Here is a 21,812-nt window from a genome sequence, read left to right on the forward strand (position 1 = left end):
CATGCACGCACGCGCGCGCACGCACACACGCGCACGCACGCACGCACACGCACACACGCGCGCACACACTCCCACCCCCACTCTAGGCTTCTCTAACTGCCTGCTAGGCTCCTGGCCCTTCCCCCACAACCTCCCTTTCCTGTTCCACAGCCTTGACCTCTTCACAAACTCCGTTTCCCCTTTATTTAACATCAGTAACATGGAGAAATTAAGAAACACAAAAAGAATAACTTCTGTCCTTTCTCTTATGAGTGTTTAAATTCCTGCCATCTTTTGCAGAATGAACTCTGAAAAGACACACCAGAAAAGCCTCAGTCCGAATGACCTCCTTGATCTTCACTCCCTCCCTCTGCCCCTAAAACACCATGGCAACTGCCACCTGAAAGAGGCCAGGCGGAAATCATCCAATAAAACCAAGGTTTGCTTGCCAGTGCTTTCTTATTTAATAAAGTTCTGCAGAGGGTACTTTTCCCTTACCCTTCATTGCCTTAACTCCCTTAATGCTAGCAAGACAAAGAACATGTGGTAGTACATGTGATTATAAGAACCATAATTTGTTGTAGATATTTACTTGTAAGTCTTCACATTTTCTCTGTAAGTTGAAAGTTTGTCATCCTCCAGGTCTGCACCCAGAAAGTGAGGCCTATAGCAGAGGCAGAAATCAGTGGGATGGCAATAAATAGTCACACTGTGGCAAAAAAAAACACAGGCTGTCCAATCAGGCAAATTTGGGCAAATTTCAACCTGCTGTTTATCAGCTGTAAGACCTTGAACAAGAAAGCTACTTTGCGTCTCCATGCCTCAGTTTCTTCATTTGTAAAATGGGGTGTTCTGCTTGTCTAAAATGGGGATTATACAATGTTTACCTTGCAAAGTTATTTTAAGGATTAAATGAGACGGTGCAATTAAAGGGCGTAGTAAGCAGAATGCACCCAAGCTATGATTAGCTATGACTAAGGTTATCAATAGAAAGGTTACAAGCTTTCTAGACTCCTAGTTTAGTTCTCGTGCAATTAAAATCAAATTCCTCATGGGATTCTAACTTTCAGGAAGGTAGATGAAATGCTTCCACAGTGCCTGCTCCTCTACAAACTAGAAACAGGGTATTGTCTGGAGAGAAGAGGCCTTCAATGAAATGGCAAAGAATTTCCTGGACTCCCACATGACTGTAGTTGTATTGTTAGAGCAAAAGCCATTATGAGTCTAGAAACACTTTCAGTGACTTAAAAGTGTATTACACTCAACAACATCAACAAACATTTGGGCAACAGTAGTATATACATTTGAGAGGCATGTTATTTATTGGGGCCACAGGCTGGGCTCACTTCATGTGTACATGGATTCTGCTGCAACAACACTGCAGACCCCTAAGAATCTAGAGCTTATAGTTTAGAAAGCAACAGTCAAGCTCAATTGTCTCAAACTGCAAAAGGATCATTTAAGAGCTTATTTTTAAATCGTAGGCTCCACCCCCACCCACCCCGCCAGAGATTGATTAAGTAGATCAGGGGTAGAGGTTAGGAATGCGAATTCTCGGTAAATTCCCCATTGGGGAATTGGTTGATTACCTTGAGTCCAGAGGAGTTACAGAGCTCTGGGAATTAGCATCCCTGACTGGCCCCTCTTCTTTCTCTTCCAAGGATCTCATTCCAATCACCTACCTTCTCTTTGTTCTTCACAGTTCTGGGCTTCTTTAACTGGAGTGTTATGCTGATATCACAAAACAACACGTAGGAAAATCTCTGAGAGTCAAACATAATGACTGGCTTTCTTCAAAGAGCAACAACATTCAATTATGCTTCAATTTTTTTAAAAAGCAACATCATATCTTTGCTTTTCAGGGACTTATTTTTTTGATACTAACAGTACCTTAACATCCATTTTAACTAATTCAGAGGCAACCTGTGCTCACAAATGAAGGATACAGAGATTATGCTCAAGTGGTCTGGCTTGAAAATTGGCTCCACAATGTAAACACCCAACAGTACTTTAAGCTATTCCTGAAGAGAGGAAAACTTTTAAGTCAATAGGGAAGCCAAAATAGAAAATGTTGATAAAATTAGAAAATATCATAAGGAGGAACCACAAAACCAGAATAAGAAGCCCATCTTCACCACCAACTCCCCCATCCAGAATATCCTCCCCCACTAGAGCCTCTCAGTCTCCCACACATGAGAAGGAACTGGGGACAGGGTGCCAGGATAAGTCCCTTTTTCCCATCCTTTATTATCGTCAACGCCCTTGAGTGCCTCTTCAGCTTTTTTGGGAACTTAAATGCTTAGTTTACGAGGTCAAATGACTATGGAACATTTTCCAAAAATTAAATCACCAATTAAAGAAAGAACAGTGTTGTTTTAATATTCTCTTCTGCTGTTTCTCTCAATCTCTCTCTCTCTCTCTCATTTCTCTCTCTCCTTTCATTCTCTTGCTCTTTCTCTCCCTCCCTTCTTTTCTCCCTCTCTCTCCCTCTCTCTCCTTCCCCTCCCCTCTCCACTTCACCACACACAGAAACCCCTTTTCAAAGGGGCTTTTTTCCAACTCAGTGAAGTAAAGTCTTTGCCCCTTTGTGGGGAAGGCTCATTAACATTCCCACAGCAGCATCTCTTCAAGGATTTTACTTTTGTAACTCTGTGGGGAGGTCAAGAGGCCACAGTGGAGAGGTAAAAGGAAAAAATGGTAAATGGGGGAGGGCGGAAGAAAGGAGAGGAGGGGAAAGAGCCCTTCCTTTCACAATAAGGCCAGCAAGAAGGAGGGTGGACCAAAGTAGGAAAAGACCAGACAGACAAGACTCAGTAAAGAGATGAATATTGGGCCCCCAGATCTGCCCTTGGAGATCTCCAGATTCCTGAGAAAAGCAGAAAGCTATGTTCCTTCTCTCATTTCTTTTCCTCAAACAGGAAGTACAGATGGAAACAGTGGAATGAAAGAGTGACAAAACCCAGTCTATTCCACTGAGAAATTAGAAGCTTTCCTGGCCCCAGTGTTCCCATTTCCCCTACAATAGCCTAGTGATAACTGCACCTGTCTACCACAGGGAGGTTAACAGGATGAATGAGACAGTGTCAGCAAGAGTTCCAAGGGTTGACCGTGAGGGAGCCACTCAAGGTCCTGACCCCAAAGGACTGGGAAAATAATGGAGATTCAGTGAACTCCAAAGCAAAGATCAGAGTGCTTTCCAAATCTCTTCAGATGGTGGTACCTGCTTCATTTATCACCAGCAACCCTCCTACCATCTGTCTCTCTCTCCCTTTCTTAGTATTGCCAAAATAGCCTGGACTTGCATAAGGGAAGAAATGACGGAAACTTCAAGTTTGCACCCAAAACTGAGTGAGCTTTGCTTTGTTATTCTCTGAAGACACAGCCATCAGAGATTTGCATCACTCAACTCCAAAGGGGAAAATCATTCCCACTTTCCTAACAGATGTGTTTCAGATGCTCTCTTAGCCAGAAGAGTAAAAGATAAATAAGGTTAAAAGAGAGGACCTAGGCATAAAGCTAGAAGATAGGGCATATCTGGATATTCTATGCCCAGGGGTAACAGCAGTACCTTAAATTCAGGGAGGAACAGCAAGGTCAGAAGTTAAAGAACAATAAACCAATCACCCTTAAGTGTGCAAGCTGAACAGGAGAGATCCAGTTGGTTGGTTGCCAAATGATGTATTCTTAAAGGTCAAACTTCACATCCACAAAGAAATTCTTTCCACAGAATCCTTGACAACTGTTTTCAGCCTCTGTGAGAACATATTACAGAGAGTTCCCACATTTACTGGAGAGTCCATTACACGTTAGAAAGTTCCTTTATATTGAGCTGAAAGTGCCTCCTTGTAGCTTCTACTCCGAAGTACCAGAGAACTCATCTATATCATCTTCTCAAAGGTGGCATCCCTCAACCCTGGGAGCTGGACAGGAGTGGGAGAGACAGAAGAGACACTATTTTAAATGAGATTCCTTAAGATCAATCTTTTTTTTTTTTCACACTAGGAGTCTGGTGGCATATTGTACCTTTAACAAGATAGAGGGGGAAAAATGCTAGACTACTGTCAGATACACCTGGCTTGCAGGCCTGTCTCTGTTGCATCATAGCTGTGCAGTCTTGGATAGGTTACTTAACCTCACTGAGCCTTTCGGTTTATCTATAAAGAGGATCATCTATAAACAGGAGTAGTAAAACCTGCTGTGCTAACCTCAAAGTTGTAATACTCAAAATATGTCCTGTACACGAAAATATCCTATAAATTATAAAGAGATCTACATATATTAAGTTATTATTATAATGACCTTTTTTGCTCAATCTTTTTGTCAGCCTTTCACATCCTCATTTTTGACTGGCAGGTAGCTGACTTCTTGGCCTTATAATCAGGATATACCAGAAAGTTCTCATTTCAGCTTATACCTCAGAAGCAGTCCCATCATCAAACAAGGTGGCATAGAATCATGAAATAACCAAAAAGCACTGTGAAGAGCTTAGAAGAAGAGTTAGAAAAACAACCGAAGGACATTTTCTGAACAGACAGCACAGGGAAAGGCCGGGAGCCTGGGCAGGGAGGAGAGGGTTAAATCCTTTCCTCTGCAGTACAAAAGAAAAGAGTGTGCGGAAAGATTAGGATTTTTGCTTTTACAATGGGAGCTGCAGAAGCGTAGGGAAGAAGCTGAAGAAAAAAAAGGGGGCGTCTCCCCTTTAAAGACTTGCAGAGATTGAGAAGAGAGAGAGAGAGTCAGGGACAGAGAATCAGAGCGCGCGCGTCTGTCTGTCTGTCTGTCTGTCCCTTGGAAGGGAGAACATCTCTGCTTCACAGTGGTTGGCACTGGGGGAGAGGCATCAGTTGGCTTCAGACCCAAGGGGGAGACCAGACCAGGTCACCCCGGTTAAGACTAAGTGAGAGTTGCCCCTCCCCGTCCCACCTCTCTCCACCCGGGAATGTCTCGGCGAAAGCAGCGGAAACCCCAACAGTTAATCTCGGACTGCGAAGGTCCCAGCGCGTCTGAGAACGGTGGGTGCCGGGGAGGGGTTGGGGGGGCCTTGAGCCCAAGCCTGTGTGGGTCAGGCCAGGGCAAGGGGAGGGCACCCGGGCCATGGGCAAAACCAGGGGGAGAACTTGGTCGCTGGGGGGTTGAAAGAGTTGAGATGCAGCGTGTAAGGAGATGACCTGTGCTGGGGAGAAGCCCCGCTTGGCTTTTCTCAGGGTTGATTATGTTTGTGTTTTCTGTGTTGTTTTTCTCTGGATGAAATGGAGTTTTCAAACTGGCTCTGTTTCCCCACCCAAGAGTTTTCTCCCCAGGTCCCCCCTTTGCTCACTGGTCTTTGTGCCGTTGCTAAGTAACCTCCTCAGACCTGAAGATCGTCTCTTAGGGGTGGGATTTTCCCCCCTTTTCTTTCTGGAGAGTTGGGTTGCAAGAGAATGAATTGGATAAACGTGAAGGGTCCCCTGAGGGAGAAGAGAAAAAAGTTTCTCATTGTTGGGCTGAGCAGAGAACAGATCAGAGCTCCCAGAGGGAGAGAGCTAATGTCGGTCAGATGCAGCCTGGTTTGGGGTGTGTATCTGTGTCACCTGGAGTAGAGGCTAGAGGAAAGTTCTGGATGAGGGGCTTAGGTTTGTGTTTCAAGGAAAGCCAAGCTAAAAAAAGTGTATGAGTTAACATACTTGTTGATACATGCATATCATTTTATGGGGATATGATCATTTGTTTAAGTAACAGATTTTCTTTATGAGGGGGGGAAATTTCATGTATTCTTATAACATTCCAGTAAGTAAGAGGCAGCCAACAGAGCAACTAAGGTATTGAGAAGTGACATTGCCCAAAGTCTCAGAAACAGAGGTACAGTCAGGTCAGAAACCTAGATTTCATGACATTTAGGGTTAGTGGTGCTCACTCCACCTAAACTAGGGTTTTCCAAGCTTGCTTGCTTGTGGGTAGATCTGGGCTAGAGTCTGGGAATCTGTATCTTTGCAAATGTCCAGGTAATTCTTAGGATCGAGCAAGTTTGGGACAATCTAGTATGGCTACATATGTTCACACTGTGAAAGTCTGAAAGTCCTGGCTCAGGGATAAACTATTTATTTAGCAAACAGTTGATTCACCCAACAATGCAGTGTAGGATTAAGCACACAAGTGTTCTGAAGGCAGACTTTCAGGATTCAAATCCTGGCTCTACCACTTGGTTAGCTGTGCGACCTTGTTGGTTTACTTTGCCTTTCTATGCCTCAGTTTCCTCATCTGTAAAATAGGGATGAATATACTAGCTACCTCATTAGGTTACTGAGTTAATACATGTTAATACACTTGGAAAAATAACTAGCATAAATAAGTGCTTAATACATGTGGCACAGTCCCTAGCATAAATAAGTACTTAATATGTATTATTTTTTTTAAAGACTTTTTTGATGTGGACCATTTTTAAAGTCTTTATTGAATTTGTTACAATACTGCTTCTGTTCTATGTTTTGGTTTTTTGGCCGTGAGGCATGTGGGATCTTAGCTCCCCGACTAGGGATCGAATCTGCGCCCCCTGCATTGGAAGGCAAAGTCTTAACCACTGGACTGCCAGGGAAGTCTATTATTATTATTATTATTATTATTATATGTGAGTACAGTGCACTTCCTGTAAGTGCTGAAATATGACCAAAGCTCGGGAGCCTCTTGGTGAACTTCAGCATTTCTTTATGAGATGTGTGCCATGAAAAGCTCTAGGATAATGTATTTGTAGTAGCTAAAACTAAAATATGGATTAAATTTACCTTTCCACCTGTTGTAAAAAAGGACTTGAGATCAAATCAGTTCACAACATGCTACGGAACAACCTTAACAGACATATTGTTTTGGGTAGAACACATACCCCTCAAGTCAGTGCTTTACTGGGATCCCACTGTGCCAATATTAAGAGGTGGCATGCTGGTGGCATCCTTCCCTCCTGGGACACGTTAGCCCCCCTTAATGCTGCTGCAGGCCGGATGTTTCCTCCTCCTGCTCTACAGGAGACTTCCCCCAGAGCCTCAGAGTTGCCTTACAGTCCTGCTCCCCTGCTGGTTAGATTGTGGAACAATGCTGAATCCCCTCCAACCCAGAGGCATCCTCTCCTCTCCCCCCCATCCTCTCTTCTTCCCACATCCTCAGTTCACCCATTCCCTATACCGCTGCTGAGGAAGAATCTGGGAGGGAGTCACAAGAAATCGTTCACAACTGCCCTAAGGGGATTCTCCAGCCCCTTGAACTATAGCTCCCACTTGTGGCTGTGAACACTTGGGGCCACGGGGATGCTGCTGCAAAGCCGTCCCCATAGAAACAGTGCAGGCTTGAACTCACTGGCAGCAACAAATTTCAGTTGAAATTTTGCCTTTGAGCCATAAAAGTTGAAAACATAAATGTTAAGGAGCAAGGAAGCAGTAGTAACCTTAAGAAAGATCTGCCTTCAGAATTCTCCTGAGAGACTGAAAGATCCTTGGGCTACTTGTATGACTTGGCGTGTCACTGGGTCTCATTTGTAAGATGAGGTGGCTAATATGAAAATCTAAATTCCTTCCTGCTTTTATAAGATATATAGATAGGGTTTCTATTCATTTATGTGATCTTCAGGCTCCTGAGTTTTCGTTCCGCCCCAGGGACTGTTTCTTGTTCTGCATGCCCCAAAATTAGGTAGGGAGGGCTCTGGTTCGGGGGCTCTTACACATGTCCTTTTACAGGTATACCTGTGGAACTATGGGCATCATCATGACCATCTGCAGACATTTATTTAGTAAGCTAGGGTGCCACTAAGGTTTTCAAGAGTCTTTGCCTTCTTTTAAGCAATGTTTACCATATGTGACAAGCAAATGCTGAGCCTTTGTTGCACATTTTAAAAGCCTCATCTCTGCAGTGACCTAAGATATCACCAAGGAACAGTCTGAAAAACCTGTTTTCCCACCCTGTTTCTGCTCAGCTTCCCTGACCAGAACACCAAAACCTACCAGAATAGTTATTGCACATAAGTGATGAGAGGGAAATAGTCTATTTGCTTAAAAACTCTGGAGAGAAAAAAAAATTTCTGTCTCCCCTACAGAGTCTAGAAATCTGGATTAGAGAACATAAGCGATGTGAATTGGGAAAATGTAAACTAGTACATCTGGGAAATAAAGGAAACGATCAGAAACCCAGATATTTAGTGAGAAGGAGAAACCAGGACAACAGCCAAACAGACCTAGGGGGAGAAATGGCAGTTGGCAGACAGCAAGAGCAGCAAAAGGGGAAGGAAGGCAAAAATAGAGTTTTGAGGGTTCTGTTCTCTTTAGAACTGGAGGTAGAGAGCATCGCCTCTCAGGGTATTGATCCTTGAGCCTTTCAGCCCTAGGGACTCCTGGGTGAAAAAGAAAACATTTCTGAGTAGATAGAAAGTAACTCAGGGAGGGTGCAACAGAGCACTGGATAAGGAAGCAGAAAACCTGGTTTTCAATCCAGCTTGTACCTTGAAGCTTTGTGACCTTGGGCAGGCCCATTCTTCTGCCAGGGCTTCAGCTTTTAGACTTGAAATAATAATACTCATTGCTACTATTTGCAGAGCATTTACTATTTGTCAGGTACTATGCTAGGCCCTTTATATATTTCCTCTTGTTTATTCCTCCCAACTCTGCTATTATTACCTCCATTAAACTTTTTAAAATTTACGGTAAAATATACATAATAGAATTTATCATTTTTAAGCATACAATTCAGTGGCATTAAGTATATTCACAATGTTGTGCAGCCATCCCCACCATCCATCTCCAGAACTCTTTCATCTTGCAAAACTGAAACTCTATACCCATTAAACAATAACTCCCCATTCCCTTCACCCAACACTCCCAGCCCCTGGAAATCACCATTCTACTTTCTGTCTCTTTCTGTGAATTTACCAATTCTAGAGACCTCATATAATGGACTGATACAATATTTGTCCTTTTGCGTCTGGCTTATTTCACTTAGCATAATGTTTTCAAGGCTCACCCATGTTGTAGCATGTATAAGAATTTCATTCCTTTTTGTGGCTATACCCCCATTTTTAAAAGAAATGCAAGTCTTAGAGAAATTAAGAAACTTTCCCAAGGTCACAAAGATTAGAAAGTGCTGGGACGTTAACCCAAGTCTGATTCAGAGCTGGCACTCTCAATCACTGTGCTTAATGAGAGGTCATATCTCTAAAGTCCCTTCCAGCTCCAAAATGGTATGAATTCCAAGTGCCATTCATACCAAGTGCCGAGTCCTTTGATATCAGAAAAACGTCCTTAAAAAAAAACCACCCTTTTTTTGTGTTTGATCTAAGATATTCCTATTCTGGAAACAAATATATTTTTCTCACTTAGCACCAGATGTATAAATCTTTGTGCCTGTTTGTCCACTGTGTTGCACAGGCCAAGGGTGCATTTACTAGGTGTGGGTAGCAAAGGAGTATGTGTATGTATTTAGGAGAGAGGAGTAAGGAAGAGAAGATGAGACATTCTCCTTCAGAAGTTATCTATGCAGCAGTTACAGAATCAACTCATAATTGTGGACACTACCAATCTGTGTTGGTCCAACATTAAGTTTAGGCAGGGGCTTACATAGCGTGCTTGTTTCTTTAGCGGCTGGATGATGCTTGAACTCTGTGTAGAACAAAGCCTTTCATTTTACAATTGGAAGTATGGCTCAAGATGCACATACCCTGGGAAGGGCAATACAGTCACTTAAATTCATAGACAGGTGTATATCATGTCAAATTCTGCTCCTGAAAGCAGGATACAAGAGAGGCAAAGTGGCTGTGGTCAGAGTAGAGAGGCAACCCGATGGGAAGATTTTGCATTGAGCAACTCATTTTGCCTACATCCTAATTTTGGCCGAGTTGAGCACAGGTAAGATTTGTGAGGAGCAGGGTGGAAGGTTTGATGGGGAGGACACTCCTCTGATGTGTACTGTGGGTCTCATCCTTGGTTGTACATCAGAATCACTTGAGGAGCTTTACAAACACTGATGCCTAGATCCCACCCTCAGGGAATCTGAATTAATTGGTCTAGGGTACGGCCTGGCCATTGGGATTTTTAAAAGCTCTCGCAGTAATTCTCATGGGCAGCAAAGTTTGAGAACCCGTGTTCAGCTCTACCACCCTGCTACCCACCAATTTTCCTCTGTTCTCCCAGCCATCCTCTCCCGTTTAATGAGTTACCAGGTTTAGAGAGTCACTTAGTTTCCTTTTTCCTTGTCGTTTCAGCTCTTCATAAATTTAAACAAGCATGTCCCTGTCTCAGTCCTATGTCCACCCCAGACTTTACATGTGACCCAGGATAGCTTACCTCACCTTATCTGCTATCTAGGGACACCATTACCAGCTTAGTTTATTCCTGTGTTTATGACTTCATTCGTGTCTGCCTAAGAATCCTGCCCCCCTTTTCAGGATAGGCAGTGAGTGCAAAGTGCTGAGAAATAGAGGCTTCCTCTTACAGGTGGCTGTTGATCTGTCACCTTTCACCAGGGACTGAATTTACCTTAAAGAAGAGCCCAGATCAAATTACGCATCAGAAAGCAAGTTTCATTAAAGAGCAAGAAAGGGGACAGTGTTTCCCAGGAGAAGATGAAAAGAAAAGGATTTCTTTTCTTGTCGGAAGACTTGACAAAACAGCAACTTGATATCAAATGTTCAATGCTAATTAACAAATGCTCAGTAGAAAGCTTCCATCTGATTCCCTCTCTGTTACTGAGGCCAGAGAGCAAATGGCAGGTAGAAGCTACACAGGGCCCTTTCTCTAGCTTAGGGAAGCCACACAATGTTGATGTGCTTGGGAAAGCACTGGACAGGAGTCAAAAGTCTGAATGCTTGCTTCACTGAATTACTGTGTGAACTTGGAAGAGTCACTTAACCTCTCCAAGCTTCCATTTTCTTATCTGTAAAAATAGACAACATTGCATTAACCTGTGACTTGCCATATTGAAATAGAACCCCCTCTCCCTCATTGTCAGGGTCAGGCCTGGAAGCATGTAGCTCATCTGTTTCAGAGCCATTGTCCACAGTGTTAAGGCCCTTGTGATTATCTGAAGTTTCAAAACATAATTCAGTACAATGTTTTCAATGAAAGTGGACGTTACTAATATTACATTGTTTCAGCTCCCCCCAAAAAAGACTTCCTACCCTTGATATATGCCAATTATATCAGCCTCAGAAATTAATAAGATTGCTAATTCCCTGGCGGTCCAGTGGTTAGGACTCCAGGCTTACACTGCTGAGGGCCTGGATTCGGGGAACTAAGGTCCTGTGCAAGCTGTGCGGCTTGGCCATAAATAAATAAATAAATAAGAAATTAATAGGCAACATGAAAACAGATCTAATTTTAATATATATGTATTTTATTTTGATTGTTTTGCCACTGACAATATAAATTCTCTAATTCATAATATTTGGGACTCCTCCCAAAGTTTAAAGTCTCATATATACATGTTGTTATTATTTTATACATATTATTTTATCCCCACAATATTTCTCTGATGAAGATAGCACAGCTACAACATTACCACTTTACAAAAAAGGAAATGGGGGCATAGCATGGTGTGACTGACCACCACGCCTCAATTTATCAGCCAGACAAGATTGGAACTGGGATTAGAACAATGTGGATTTACTGATGCCTTTGGCAAACCACAAAACTAAGGACTTGTGGTCATTTCCTGTAAGTAAGATAAGCTCTTTTAAGGAAGTGGGAAACCCATTAAGACTCATTTCAAGGTAGAAAGGGAATGCAGAGTACCTGGTCCAGGAGGCATCTTATCCCTACTTATCCTCTCCCTGAATAGGAGGCCACCTCTGTGCTGGTGAGCAGGTGTTAAGTCATTCCTAGGCATTCAAGCCAGGTTGGGGCTAAAAGGGGCTTTAGGCACTGAGAGGCTGCTTGGTAACTCCCTCCTACTGCATTTTCCCCATTGTTTCAGGAGAAGCTCCCCTCCCCCAAGGTTAGAGCTAGGTAGGCCTCTGCAGGCTAGCATCTCCCCAAACCCAGCTGTCCTCAGTAGTGGCTGTGTTGGCAGAGAAAGACAACGGAAGAAGAAGGGTAGAGAAGAGGGTACTAAATAGGAGATGGCCCCTTAAATAAGCATGAACTCTCTAAATTAGGTGTGGGCTGGGTGACCTGTGGAGTAACTCGCATTCAGCTATTATTCTGGGGGAGGAGGGGCGGGGAGTAAAGGGGCTTAGTGTTACGCAGAGAGGAGTCCTGAAACGACTTCCTTGGAAATTCTACCTCGGGGCCTCCCACCCTGAGAAACTTCTTTTGTGGATGGGGTGGGGGTAGGGTGGGAATGGAGGTCAGGAAAACAGGACAAAACTTGGGGTATCTTGGGGGCACCAGATTATGTGTGTGTAGGTAAGGGGTAGGTGTGCTAGGATTCCCCCTCCCGCTCTGGCCCTCAGACCACCCTCTCTGGAGCCCACGTTTTCCAGGCTCAGCGGATCCTTTATCCAAAGGAAAATAAGAGAAGCCTGTCGCTTTGCTCTGTTGAGCAAGGCTGTGTTTCCTACTGTGCCCCCTTGAGCTTGCTGGGGGATTGGGGGGGGAGAGGGGGCAGGTCTGGGCAAGGACATCCGGAGATGGGGGGAGCTGGCAGAGGGTAAGGAAAGGTGGACCCCCGCCATGCCCCACAGCACCTGTCACTGAGCCTCCGGAAACCCTCCCGGGCTCTGGGCTCTGGGCTCGCTCCCCTCCCTCCCCAGCAGCTCCTCCCCCATCTCCCCTCTCCCAGCTTTCTCGTTCCAGCTCCTCCCCTCCTCCGCGACTCCTCGCTCCCCTCCCCCTCCTCCGCCGCTCCCTGCCCCCGCCGCCGATCTCCATCTCCGCAGTCTGGGCCGCTGGGTGCAGAAGCTGCCGCAGCCCCGGCGGCCAGTGCCGCCTCCCCCAATCCGGATACCCATTGTCTCCCACTCCACCTGGCCCTCCACCTCCCACACAACCATGGCGCACGAAGCCGGGAGGAGCTCTCGTCTCGGGGGGCCCTGCGGGGAGCCGGCGGAGCTTGGAGGTGCGGTAGGGCCCGGCCCGGGCAGGGGTAGGGGTGGAGGGGACGCGGGGGGCGGGGAGAGGACTTTCGGTGGACGAGATAGAAGGCACGATTCTCTGCACAGGACCCGGTACTCACACCCAGTCCTTGCGCCCGCCAGTGGCCCGGGGGGGGGGGGGGTGGAGGGGGGGAGTAGCTTGTGCATGCCCGCTTCCCCTCCTTCCTGGCCCCCAGTGCTGGCGAGTCTCCTGTCCAGGCGGGACAGCACTGAGCTCTAGCCTCCTGCACGGCCAGCCGGATGGTGAGCTCATCTCCCCACCCCCACTAGCGGTTACTGGGCTCGTTGTTAATTACAGCCTCTGCATACCCATCCGAACCGCACCACCCACGCTCTTTCCTTGTCTTCTTCCCAGGTGATGCTAGCGAGGAGGACCACCCCCAAGTCTGTGCCAAGTGCTGCGCACAATTCACTGACCCAGCTGAATTCCTCGCCCACCAGAATGCATGTTCTCCTGACCCCCCTGTAATGGTGATAATTGGGGGCCAGGAGAACCCCAACAACTCTTCGACCTCTTCTGAACCCCGGCCTGAGGGCCACAGCAGTCCCCAGGTCATGGAGGCCGAGCAGAGCAACCCGTCGGATTCCGGGTCCTCTGTACCCACAGATCCCACCTGGGGCCCAGAGCGGAGGGGAGAGGAGTCTTCGGGGCACTTTCTCGTAGCTGCCACAGGTACAGCAGCTGGGGGAGGTGGGGGCCTGATCTTGGCCAGCCCTAAGCTAGGAGCAACTCCATTACCTCCAGAATCCACTCCTGCACCACCACCCCCTCCACCTCCTCCTCCGCCCCCAGGTGTAGGCAGCGGCCACTTGAACATCCCTCTGATCTTGGAAGAGCTCCGGGTACTGCAGCAGCGGCAGATCCATCAGATGCAGATGACTGAGCAAATCTGCCGGCAGGTGCTGCTGCTTGGCTCCTTAGGCCAGACAGTGGGCACCCCTTCCAGCCCCTCCGAGTTACCTGGGACAGCCGCCGTCTCCTCCACCAAGCCTTTGCTCCCCCTCTTCAGCCCCATCAAGCCTGTCCAAACTGGCAAGACACTGGCGCCTTCCTCCACCTCCTCTTCCTCAGGGGCGGAAACACCCAAGCAGGCTTTCTTCCACCTTTATCATCCCCTGGGGTCACAGCACCCTTTTGCTGCCGGAGGGGTTGGGCGAAGCCACAAACCCACCCCTGCCCCCTCCCCGGCCCTGTCAGGCAGCACAGATCAGCTGATTGCCTCGCCTCATCTGGCATTCCCAGGCACCACGGGACTACTGGCAGCACAGTGTCTTGGGGCAGCCCGGGGCCTCGAGGCTACTGCCTCCCCAGGGCTCCTGAAGCCAAAGAATGGAGGTGGTGAGCTGGGCTATGGGGAATTGATGGGTCCCTTGGAGAAGCCTGGTGGACGGCACAAATGCCGCTTCTGTGCCAAAGTATTTGGCAGTGACAGTGCCCTGCAGATCCACCTGCGTTCCCACACAGGTGAGAGGCCCTATAAGTGTAATGTCTGTGGCAACCGCTTTACCACGCGTGGCAACCTCAAAGTGCATTTCCACCGGCATCGGGAGAAGTACCCGCACGTGCAGATGAACCCTCACCCGGTACCAGAGCATCTGGACTACGTCATCACCAGCAGCGGCCTGCCCTATGGTATGTCCGTGCCACCAGAGAAGGCCGAGGAGGAGGCGGCCATGCCAGGTGGTGGTGTGGAACGCAAGCCTCTGGTGGCCTCCACCACGGCACTCAGTGCCACAGAGAGCCTGACGCTGCTCTCCACCGGGGCAGGCACAGCCACGGCTCCTGCGCTCCCTGCTTTCAATAAGTTCGTGCTCATGAAAGCGGTAGAGCCAAAGAGTAAAGCTGATGAAAACACCCCACCCGGGAGCGAGGGCTCAGCCATCGCCGGGGTGGCGGAAAGTGGCACAGCAACCCGCATGCAGCTAAGTAAGCTGGTGACTTCGCTACCCAGCTGGGCCCTGCTTACCAACCACTTTAAGTCCACTGGTAGCTTCCCCTTTCCTTATGTGCTAGAGCCCTTGGGGGCTTCACCCTCCGAGACCTCCAAGCTGCAGCAACTGGTAGAGAAGATTGACCGTCAAGGAGCTGTGGCAGTGGCCTCTACTGCTTCGGGAGCCTCCACAACCTCTGCCCCTGCAACTTCATCCTCAGCCTCATCGGGACCTAACCAGTGTGTCATTTGCCTTCGGGTGCTGAGCTGTCCTCGAGCGCTGCGCCTGCATTACGGCCAACATGGAGGTGAGCGGCCCTTTAAATGCAAAGTGTGTGGCAGAGCTTTCTCTACCCGGGGCAACCTGCGTGCACATTTCGTGGGCCACAAGGCTAGTCCAGCTGCCCGGGCCCAGAACTCCTGCCCCATTTGCCAGAAGAAGTTCACCAATGCTGTTACTCTGCAGCAGCATGTTCGGATGCACCTGGGGGGCCAGATCCCCAACGGTGGTACCACGCTCCCTGAAGGTGGGGGAACTGCCCAGGAGAACGGCCCTGAGCAGTCTGCGGTCTCAGGGGCGGGGAGCTTCCCCCAGCAGCCATCCCAGCAGCCATCCCCAGAAGAGGAGTTGTCCGAAGAGGAAGAAGAGGACGAAGAAGAAGAGGAAGACGTGACTGATGAAGATTCCCTGGCAGGGAGAGGCTCCGAGAGTGGAGGTGAGAAGGCGATATCAGTGCGTGGTGATTCAGAAGAGGCCTCCGGGGCAGAGGAGGAAGTGGGAACTGTGGTGGCAGTGGCCACAGCTGGGAAGGAGATGGACAGTAACGAGAAAACGATTCAACAGCCTTCTCTGCCGCCGCCGCCGCCGCCTGACAGCCTGGATCGAACGCAGCCAGTGGAGCAGGCCGGCAGTGATGTTGCAGGAGGCACAGAAGAGGGGGGCAAATCGGAGAGGAGCGCCAGCCCCGTGTCAGCGTTGGCCCTAGAAGGGGAAGGCAGCAGCCCCACCTTGGTGGAGGAGCTGAGCCTGCAGGAAGCGATGAGAAAGGAGCCCGGAGAGAGCAGTAGCAGAAAGGCCTGTGAGGTGTGTGGCCAGACCTTTCCCACCCAGGCAGCTCTGGAGGAGCATCAGAAGACCCACCCCAAGGAGGGGCCGCTCTTCACTTGTGTTTTCTGCAGGCAGGGCTTTCTCGAACGGGCTACCCTCAAGAAGCATATGCTGCTGGCTCACCACCAGGTACAGCCCTTTGCCCCCCACGGCCCTCAGAATATTGCTGCTCTTTCCTTGGTCCCTGGCTGCTCATCCTCCATCACTTCCCCAGGGCTCTCCCCCTTTCCCCGAAAAGATGACCCCACGATCCCATGAGCCTGTTTTTCTGAACCTGCTGCCCCTTGACCCCGGGGGCAGAAACTGAGAGCTCTGTAGAAGGACCTCCAAGATCTGTGAGCCCTTATTTGTCTATTTCTCTGAGTTCTTATATGATGTGTCCCTAGTGGCTTTTCTCTAATCCCTGAGCTTTGAAATCCTTGTGCTTACAAGGGGGTGGCCCCCTGAGAAACTTTTCTTTCCTCTTCATTCATTGTACCTGAGGAAAATAGATTCTCTACAGCTTTCACATTCCCAAGAAGAACCCTCTCCACCCTCCCTGGGAATGACCCTTCTACCCTCTCCTCTCCCTTTCCCTGTGGCAGGTGCATCTGAGCACCCACATTTGGAATTATAGCCCAGCCCGAAGGGGCCAGCAGCTGTCCCTGGAGGGCCTAGGGCCACTCCTCTCTGGTGACCAGGTCAACCTGCAGGACTTCTTGTCCCAGGGCATTCCTGCCCAGCTGGTGAGGGTGGGCTCCCTGTCTTGCTGAAACCAGGACACGGCTTTACGGTCAAGTGACCTGCCCCTCAAGCCCCAGAGTTCCAGCTCCATCTCCATCTCCACTACCCCTTCAGGCCCCACACCACCAGTGCTGTTTGGCCCAGGAACTGTGGCTGAGAAGTTGCCTCCAGCAATGGGATCCAGAGAAGCCAAGGAAAAGAGATTCCCCCCTCCTTTTCTTTTGGCCTCTGGCATCCAAGACAGTGCCTGAGAAAGCCTATCATAGAAGAGAAGTAGCAAACTGTACATTTCTTCTCCTTCCCCCTGCTCCAGAAGGTGCCGACAATGAAGATGCAACAATATCAGTATCTGGTGGCTCCGCCCCAGGGTGTAGGGAGAAACGAAGGGCATAGGACACTCTTCCCAGTAGTAAGGCACTAATGTGCCTTCGTCACGTTAAGGCAAAGGTGTTGGCTGGTTAATATGCCAAGATATTTTGAGCTTGTCATATCTTTCATCCTTGCCTCTGAGTTAGGAAACAAGTGGATTTCTTGCTGAGAGGTCTCCCATGGGATGGATATTTTGGGGAAGGAAAGGTGAAGTTCATATCTTTAACAAGCATTGTTGATGAGGGTTAGCTGAAGGAATAATGGAGCGTTTAGGAGTGTTGCTAAAGCATAGGGCTTGCTGAGAACCTATGTGATTAAGAAAGGGGTGTGATATAAGGGAGGGGACCTCAAACTCTTAATTGGATGGGTTGATGGGTCTCATGAATGTTCTTTTGAACTAATGGTGACTTTAGTGTGCAGCAATGCACCATGGATCATGGGGGATTTCCTAGCACTAGTGTGCTTCTAGTTTTAGATAACTCCCTCCGCTATTCCCTGGCCCCTTGTATTTTCCTCATCTTCCTCTTTCAAGGTCCACTTCCTTCCCATTTTGCTTGTCCACGGACCGGGGCTTATGTCTTTGCCACTGTCTGGTTCTTAGAGTCCCAGACTTTGCGAGATGAGCCCTAGGTGCTGTCCTCCCTGCCTCTCCGTTTTGTAATGAGATGTAGTATTTACTTTTAACATAGGTTCATTTGGAACCGGAGTTCTGAGGAGGAGGAAGTGAGGGTTCTGCTATTGACTGACTTGAGTGATGGCTCCTCCTCCAAAGGTGTAGGCTCCAGTTTCCTAACATAGTAAAATGTGAAGAGCAGACAAAGGAGATGTTAGTGTCTTTCCCTTTTCATTAAAGGTGTTTTAACCAAATATTTTTGTGTTTCTCCTTATTTCATTTCAACAGCCAGCTGGGGTGTGATATGAGCATTCCCTAACATTGAGATTCCCTTCCCACCTACATCTCCTGCCAAAGCTGAACATATGGTGTTGAAATATTTAATTTGCTCAGCCTTGTCCTAAAACAACCTCCAGTGAATGTAATTTCCTTGTAGAAATGGTGTTTGTGTTCTCAAAAGGTAGGGGATTTGCTCACTGTTTATAGCCACTGTCCAGGTTTTCTCTTTGCCTAGAACCTTCTACCACCAGGCTTTTGTATTTTATTTTACTTGTTTTGTTTTGTTTGGAGGTTGAAAGCTGTTTCTTTATCTATCTATCCTGACCTGTAGGCCAGCCTAGCTGACATCAGTTAATCTGCAGAACCAAGATGAATTCATCTTTATGATACTTGAGGTCTGATGTTATAAACAGGAAAAAAAATTCAACCCTAGTAATTTCTACCAACAAGATAATATAAAGGAGAATTCTTAGCAGAGGAAGTGCATTGGGGGTGGGAGAATGAAATGAAGCATATATATATATATTTTTTGTTTTGTTTTGTCTCTCCACAACATGGTAAGGTTCAGATTTGACTCTTAAGACCTTGCTTTCCTAAAGAGAACATTCTCCGGAATTTTTTTTTTTTTCGTTTGTAAGATTATATCACTGAAACCACATGCTAAAGGGATGGGACTGGTAAAATGATTTGCCTAAAGACATTCAGCCAATCAGTGGCAGAACTGCATTAAGAACCCAGGTCGGCAGAATCCCAGTCTCAGTGCTAACCACCAGTGGTCAGGAATGGTGCTTGCTTTCTGTTACATACTAAAGACTCCTGAAGTGGTGAGGCTGGCTGGAAGACTGAAGGGAAAGGTGAGTAAACCTACTGGCTCAATTCAAGGTAAAGAACAGAGGTTTGATTCTAGTTGCCTCCTGGAGGCAACTTTAAACCCGTCCCGCTTTAAAGGTACAAGTGAATAGGACATGGCAATCTTGTGAAGTCGGCTGGAGAAGAAACAGCTCCTGTCTCTTTAATTCCTTACCAGAGCTTTATAAATCTGTTTTTCTTTTCAGCCTATGGAAGGAGGTAGGTCACCAATCCTTCTATTCCCTTTACCTCCCCTACCCCCACTGGACATAGATAATGCCATTTAACTAATTAAACTAGACTTGCCCTCTCTGTAGATGCCAGTTCCCATTATGGTAACAGCTGTCAGTGAGGCTTCTGCTAATGGGTGCTTCCTTGGGCAGGTCAGCACTGAGCTGGACTCCCCACCCCACTCCTTCATAGCTCTACTTTATTTTCCCTTCTGTCTCCTTTTCATTCTTCTTTTTCCTCTCCTGCTTTTTATTCTTTCATTGACCTACAACTTCTACTTTTCTCTCTTCACCTTTAGTTTATTTCTCTCTTAGAGCCTTCAGTTTCTTCCTTCTTGCAGTCCCCTCCAATCCCCACCCTCAACCCCACCATTTCTTACTCTCAAGCACTTCTCATTTGATCATCCTTTTGGAAGGTGAATTAACTCTAACCTGCTGAAATGAATATGTCAAGAAATGCAGCTTGCGAAACGCTTTACCTGAAATATACATAGTGGATTCAGTTCAAACTAGATGGATAAAAAATCACTAGTACAAGAAGCAAGAGACAGCTTCCTCACTCATTCATTCAGTTAATTTTTGAGGATTTGTTTCAGAGACCAAGTGTTGGGTAGATACAAAGGTAAACAAACTTCTGCCCCTAAGGGGGCTCAGTCAAGGAAGAAGAAAAATGAAAACATATTTTTATATCATGGTAGTAAATACTGTGATAGACACAGTGGCCTGTGGGATTCCAGAAAGGGAAATAACTAACTCATGTTACGAAGAGAGAGAAGGGGGCGGGGACGTACCGTTCTCTTACATTCAGTTTTCCTAATAACCATGCTGAAATATATTAACTGAATCCATATGACAACCTAAGGACCAATGCAGTTACCATATAAAAACCTACATAAGGTACGTCAAGTCCCCTTTGGCAGATACAGAGGTGTGCTACTTCAGAGATGTCCCTTTAAGAAAGAACTGGCTACCTAGCTGCAAGAAACCTGGTTAGCTGACAGCCTCTAGCTGTCCTACTGTTCTCCAAACCCCTGGCCAAAGGCTAAGCAAGGTGGTGGGTGGTACAGGGCTTAGCCATTCCCAGGGAACATGGGACTAATGAACGATTCTTGCTATGGAACTCTCCAGTGGTCTGGCAGAGGCTGTCATGTCTGCATCACTGACAGCTTTGGACAGCTCTCCCTGCCCAATCCCATTTTCTTCTCTTTTTCTTTTTACAAGTGTTACTTCCCAATAAAACTTTTGGACTTCTGACTCTCTCAGCATCTGCTTCTCCCAGATTTCAACCTGTGTCACCCCAAAAAAAGGTTTCAATTCTATTGGCACATTTTCATCTCTCACAGATTTCTGGGACTCTGGATACCGTCCCTGGAACTTCTCAGTAAATCAAGGAACATCCGTCTCCTGATCCCCAAAACAAACTTAACTCACATGAGCGTTTCTCCATTAGACCCAACTTTGACTTCCCTTTACATTTCCTTGTCTTTTCTAATGTTTAATTTAACAACAGATTTGCTAATCCCATTGGACACTTTGCTTTTGATCATATAATTTAAAAAAATGAGTAAGGACAAAAGTGAAGAAAAAAAAATTTTGACCAAAGAACCAGTTACGAAGTGCAGTATTTGGTCAATACTGTGGATGTTTCAGTAACCCATTGCTGTGTAACAAACCATCCAAAACTTAGTGTCTTAAACAATAATTATGTATTTGCTTGTGAGTCCATGGGTTGTCCCAACAGGCCTCAGCTAGGATGACTTGTCTATGTTCCATGTGGTGAGGGCTGAGCTCACTCAGCAGCTTCAATTCGGGCTGGAGGATCCAAGATGGCCTCACTCACCTCTGGCCCCTCAGATGAATGGCTGGAATACTGCAGTCTCTTTTCTTAGAGTTTTTCATTCTCCAGGAACTCTTTTTGATATCTTTCAATCTCTAGGATTTCTCTCTCTCTCTCTGTCTCTTTCTCACTCCTTTTTTCTCCCTCTCCTTCTCCCTTTCCCTCTCCCTCACTCTCTCTTCAAATGGTCTAGCTATTAGGATAACTGGACTTCCATGAAGGCCTAGGCCTCCAAGACGACAAAAGCAGAAGCTTCAAGGCCTCTTAAGGCCTAGACTCTGAAACTCAAAGAATATCACTTCTGCCACTTTCTGTTGGCCAAAGCTAGTCAGAAAACCAGTTCAGATTCAAGAGGAGGGGAAACAAGCTTTACCTCTTATCGGGAAGAGTGGCAAAGACACACTGCATAAGGGCATGTGGGATGGGAGCCAATATTGTTGTGGCTAACTCTGGAAAGTCGACCACAGCAGATAGGAGGAAAAGTTCAGAAATGTAGTGCATGCAGCACTCATCTACTCACAACTAGGCTTACACTCTTGACTAGAAGAGGTCTGGGTGAGATTCCTTCCTCCTTCCTGTACTGCTCAGGGTTGTATACAGACTGGCTAAGAGTAGGCACACAAGAAAGCAGTGGCTTTCTTATGAGCTGAAAACTGGTCCTGAGGAGCCTAGAAAAAAATCCCTCTATAAGCAGATCATGCTAAGTGGCCCTCCTGTGCTCCTAAAATTTGCCTAATTTACTACTGTAATAATTTATCCAAAGTGAATATGAAAGCAAAGACTTCTGGGAGCTGGCCTTAACTTGGCTGACTTTAAGGAGTACCTGTACTCCTTCTTTGGCTTCCTCTGTAG

General features: G+C 47.0%; 1 protein-coding gene and 1 long non-coding RNA gene across 8 annotated transcripts in view; one reads left to right on the top strand and one right to left on the bottom strand.

The window, feature by feature from the left end:
• The window catches only part of LOC113607918 (uncharacterized), a 68,804-nt gene that overhangs the window by 44,073 nt on the left and 2,919 nt on the right, over positions 1-21,812 (bottom strand). For 2 of the 3 annotated variants that reach the window (XR_003428140.1, XR_003428141.1), the window contains exon 3: positions 572-1,710. This is a non-coding gene — a long non-coding RNA (uncharacterized LOC113607918). Of the gene's footprint in view, positions 1-571; positions 2,397-21,812 lie in introns of those variants that run through there. The other variant, XR_003428139.1, reaches the window with a different exon arrangement.
• SALL2 (spalt like transcription factor 2) lies at positions 4,683-18,457 on the top strand. Of its 5 annotated transcripts, none has more exons than XM_027083650.1 (3): positions 4,683-4,991; positions 13,377-16,188; positions 16,812-18,457. In XM_027083650.1, the coding sequence occupies exons 1-3, from the start codon at positions 4,919-4,921 to the stop codon at positions 17,032-17,034; spliced, it is 3,108 nt and encodes a 1,035-aa protein (XP_026939451.1). In that variant the 5' UTR covers positions 4,683-4,918; the 3' UTR covers positions 17,035-18,457. The 5 variants fall into 5 exon arrangements, with proteins under 5 accessions (XP_026939451.1, XP_026939448.1, XP_026939450.1 ...); XM_027083647.1 differs by lacking the exon at positions 4,683-4,991 and adding an exon at positions 12,735-12,984 and having other exon boundaries at positions 13,377-16,036; positions 16,132-18,457; XM_027083649.1 differs by lacking the exon at positions 4,683-4,991 and adding an exon at positions 12,736-12,984.

This window comes from Aethalodelphis obliquidens, unplaced genomic scaffold (assembly GCF_003676395.1).
Source record: "Aethalodelphis obliquidens isolate GAN/ISIS:26980383/991018 unplaced genomic scaffold, ASM367639v1 scaffold51, whole genome shotgun sequence".
NCBI classification, from domain to species: domain Eukaryota; kingdom Metazoa; phylum Chordata; class Mammalia; order Artiodactyla; family Delphinidae; genus Aethalodelphis; species Aethalodelphis obliquidens.

Excerpts from the sequence above, each read along its gene's own strand:
- SALL2 (XM_027083650.1), top strand. The coding sequence starts at position 4,919 with ATGTCTCGGCGAAAGCAGCGGAAACCCCAACAGTTAATCTCGGACTGC. Across the intron at positions 4,992-13,376 it reads TCCCAGCGCGTCTGAGAACG|GTGATGCTAGCGAGGAGGAC; the intron begins GTGGGTGCCGGG and ends TCTTCTTCCCAG. Across the intron at positions 16,189-16,811 it reads ATGCTGCTGGCTCACCACCA|AAACCAGGACACGGCTTTAC; the intron begins GGTACAGCCCTT and ends CCTGTCTTGCTG.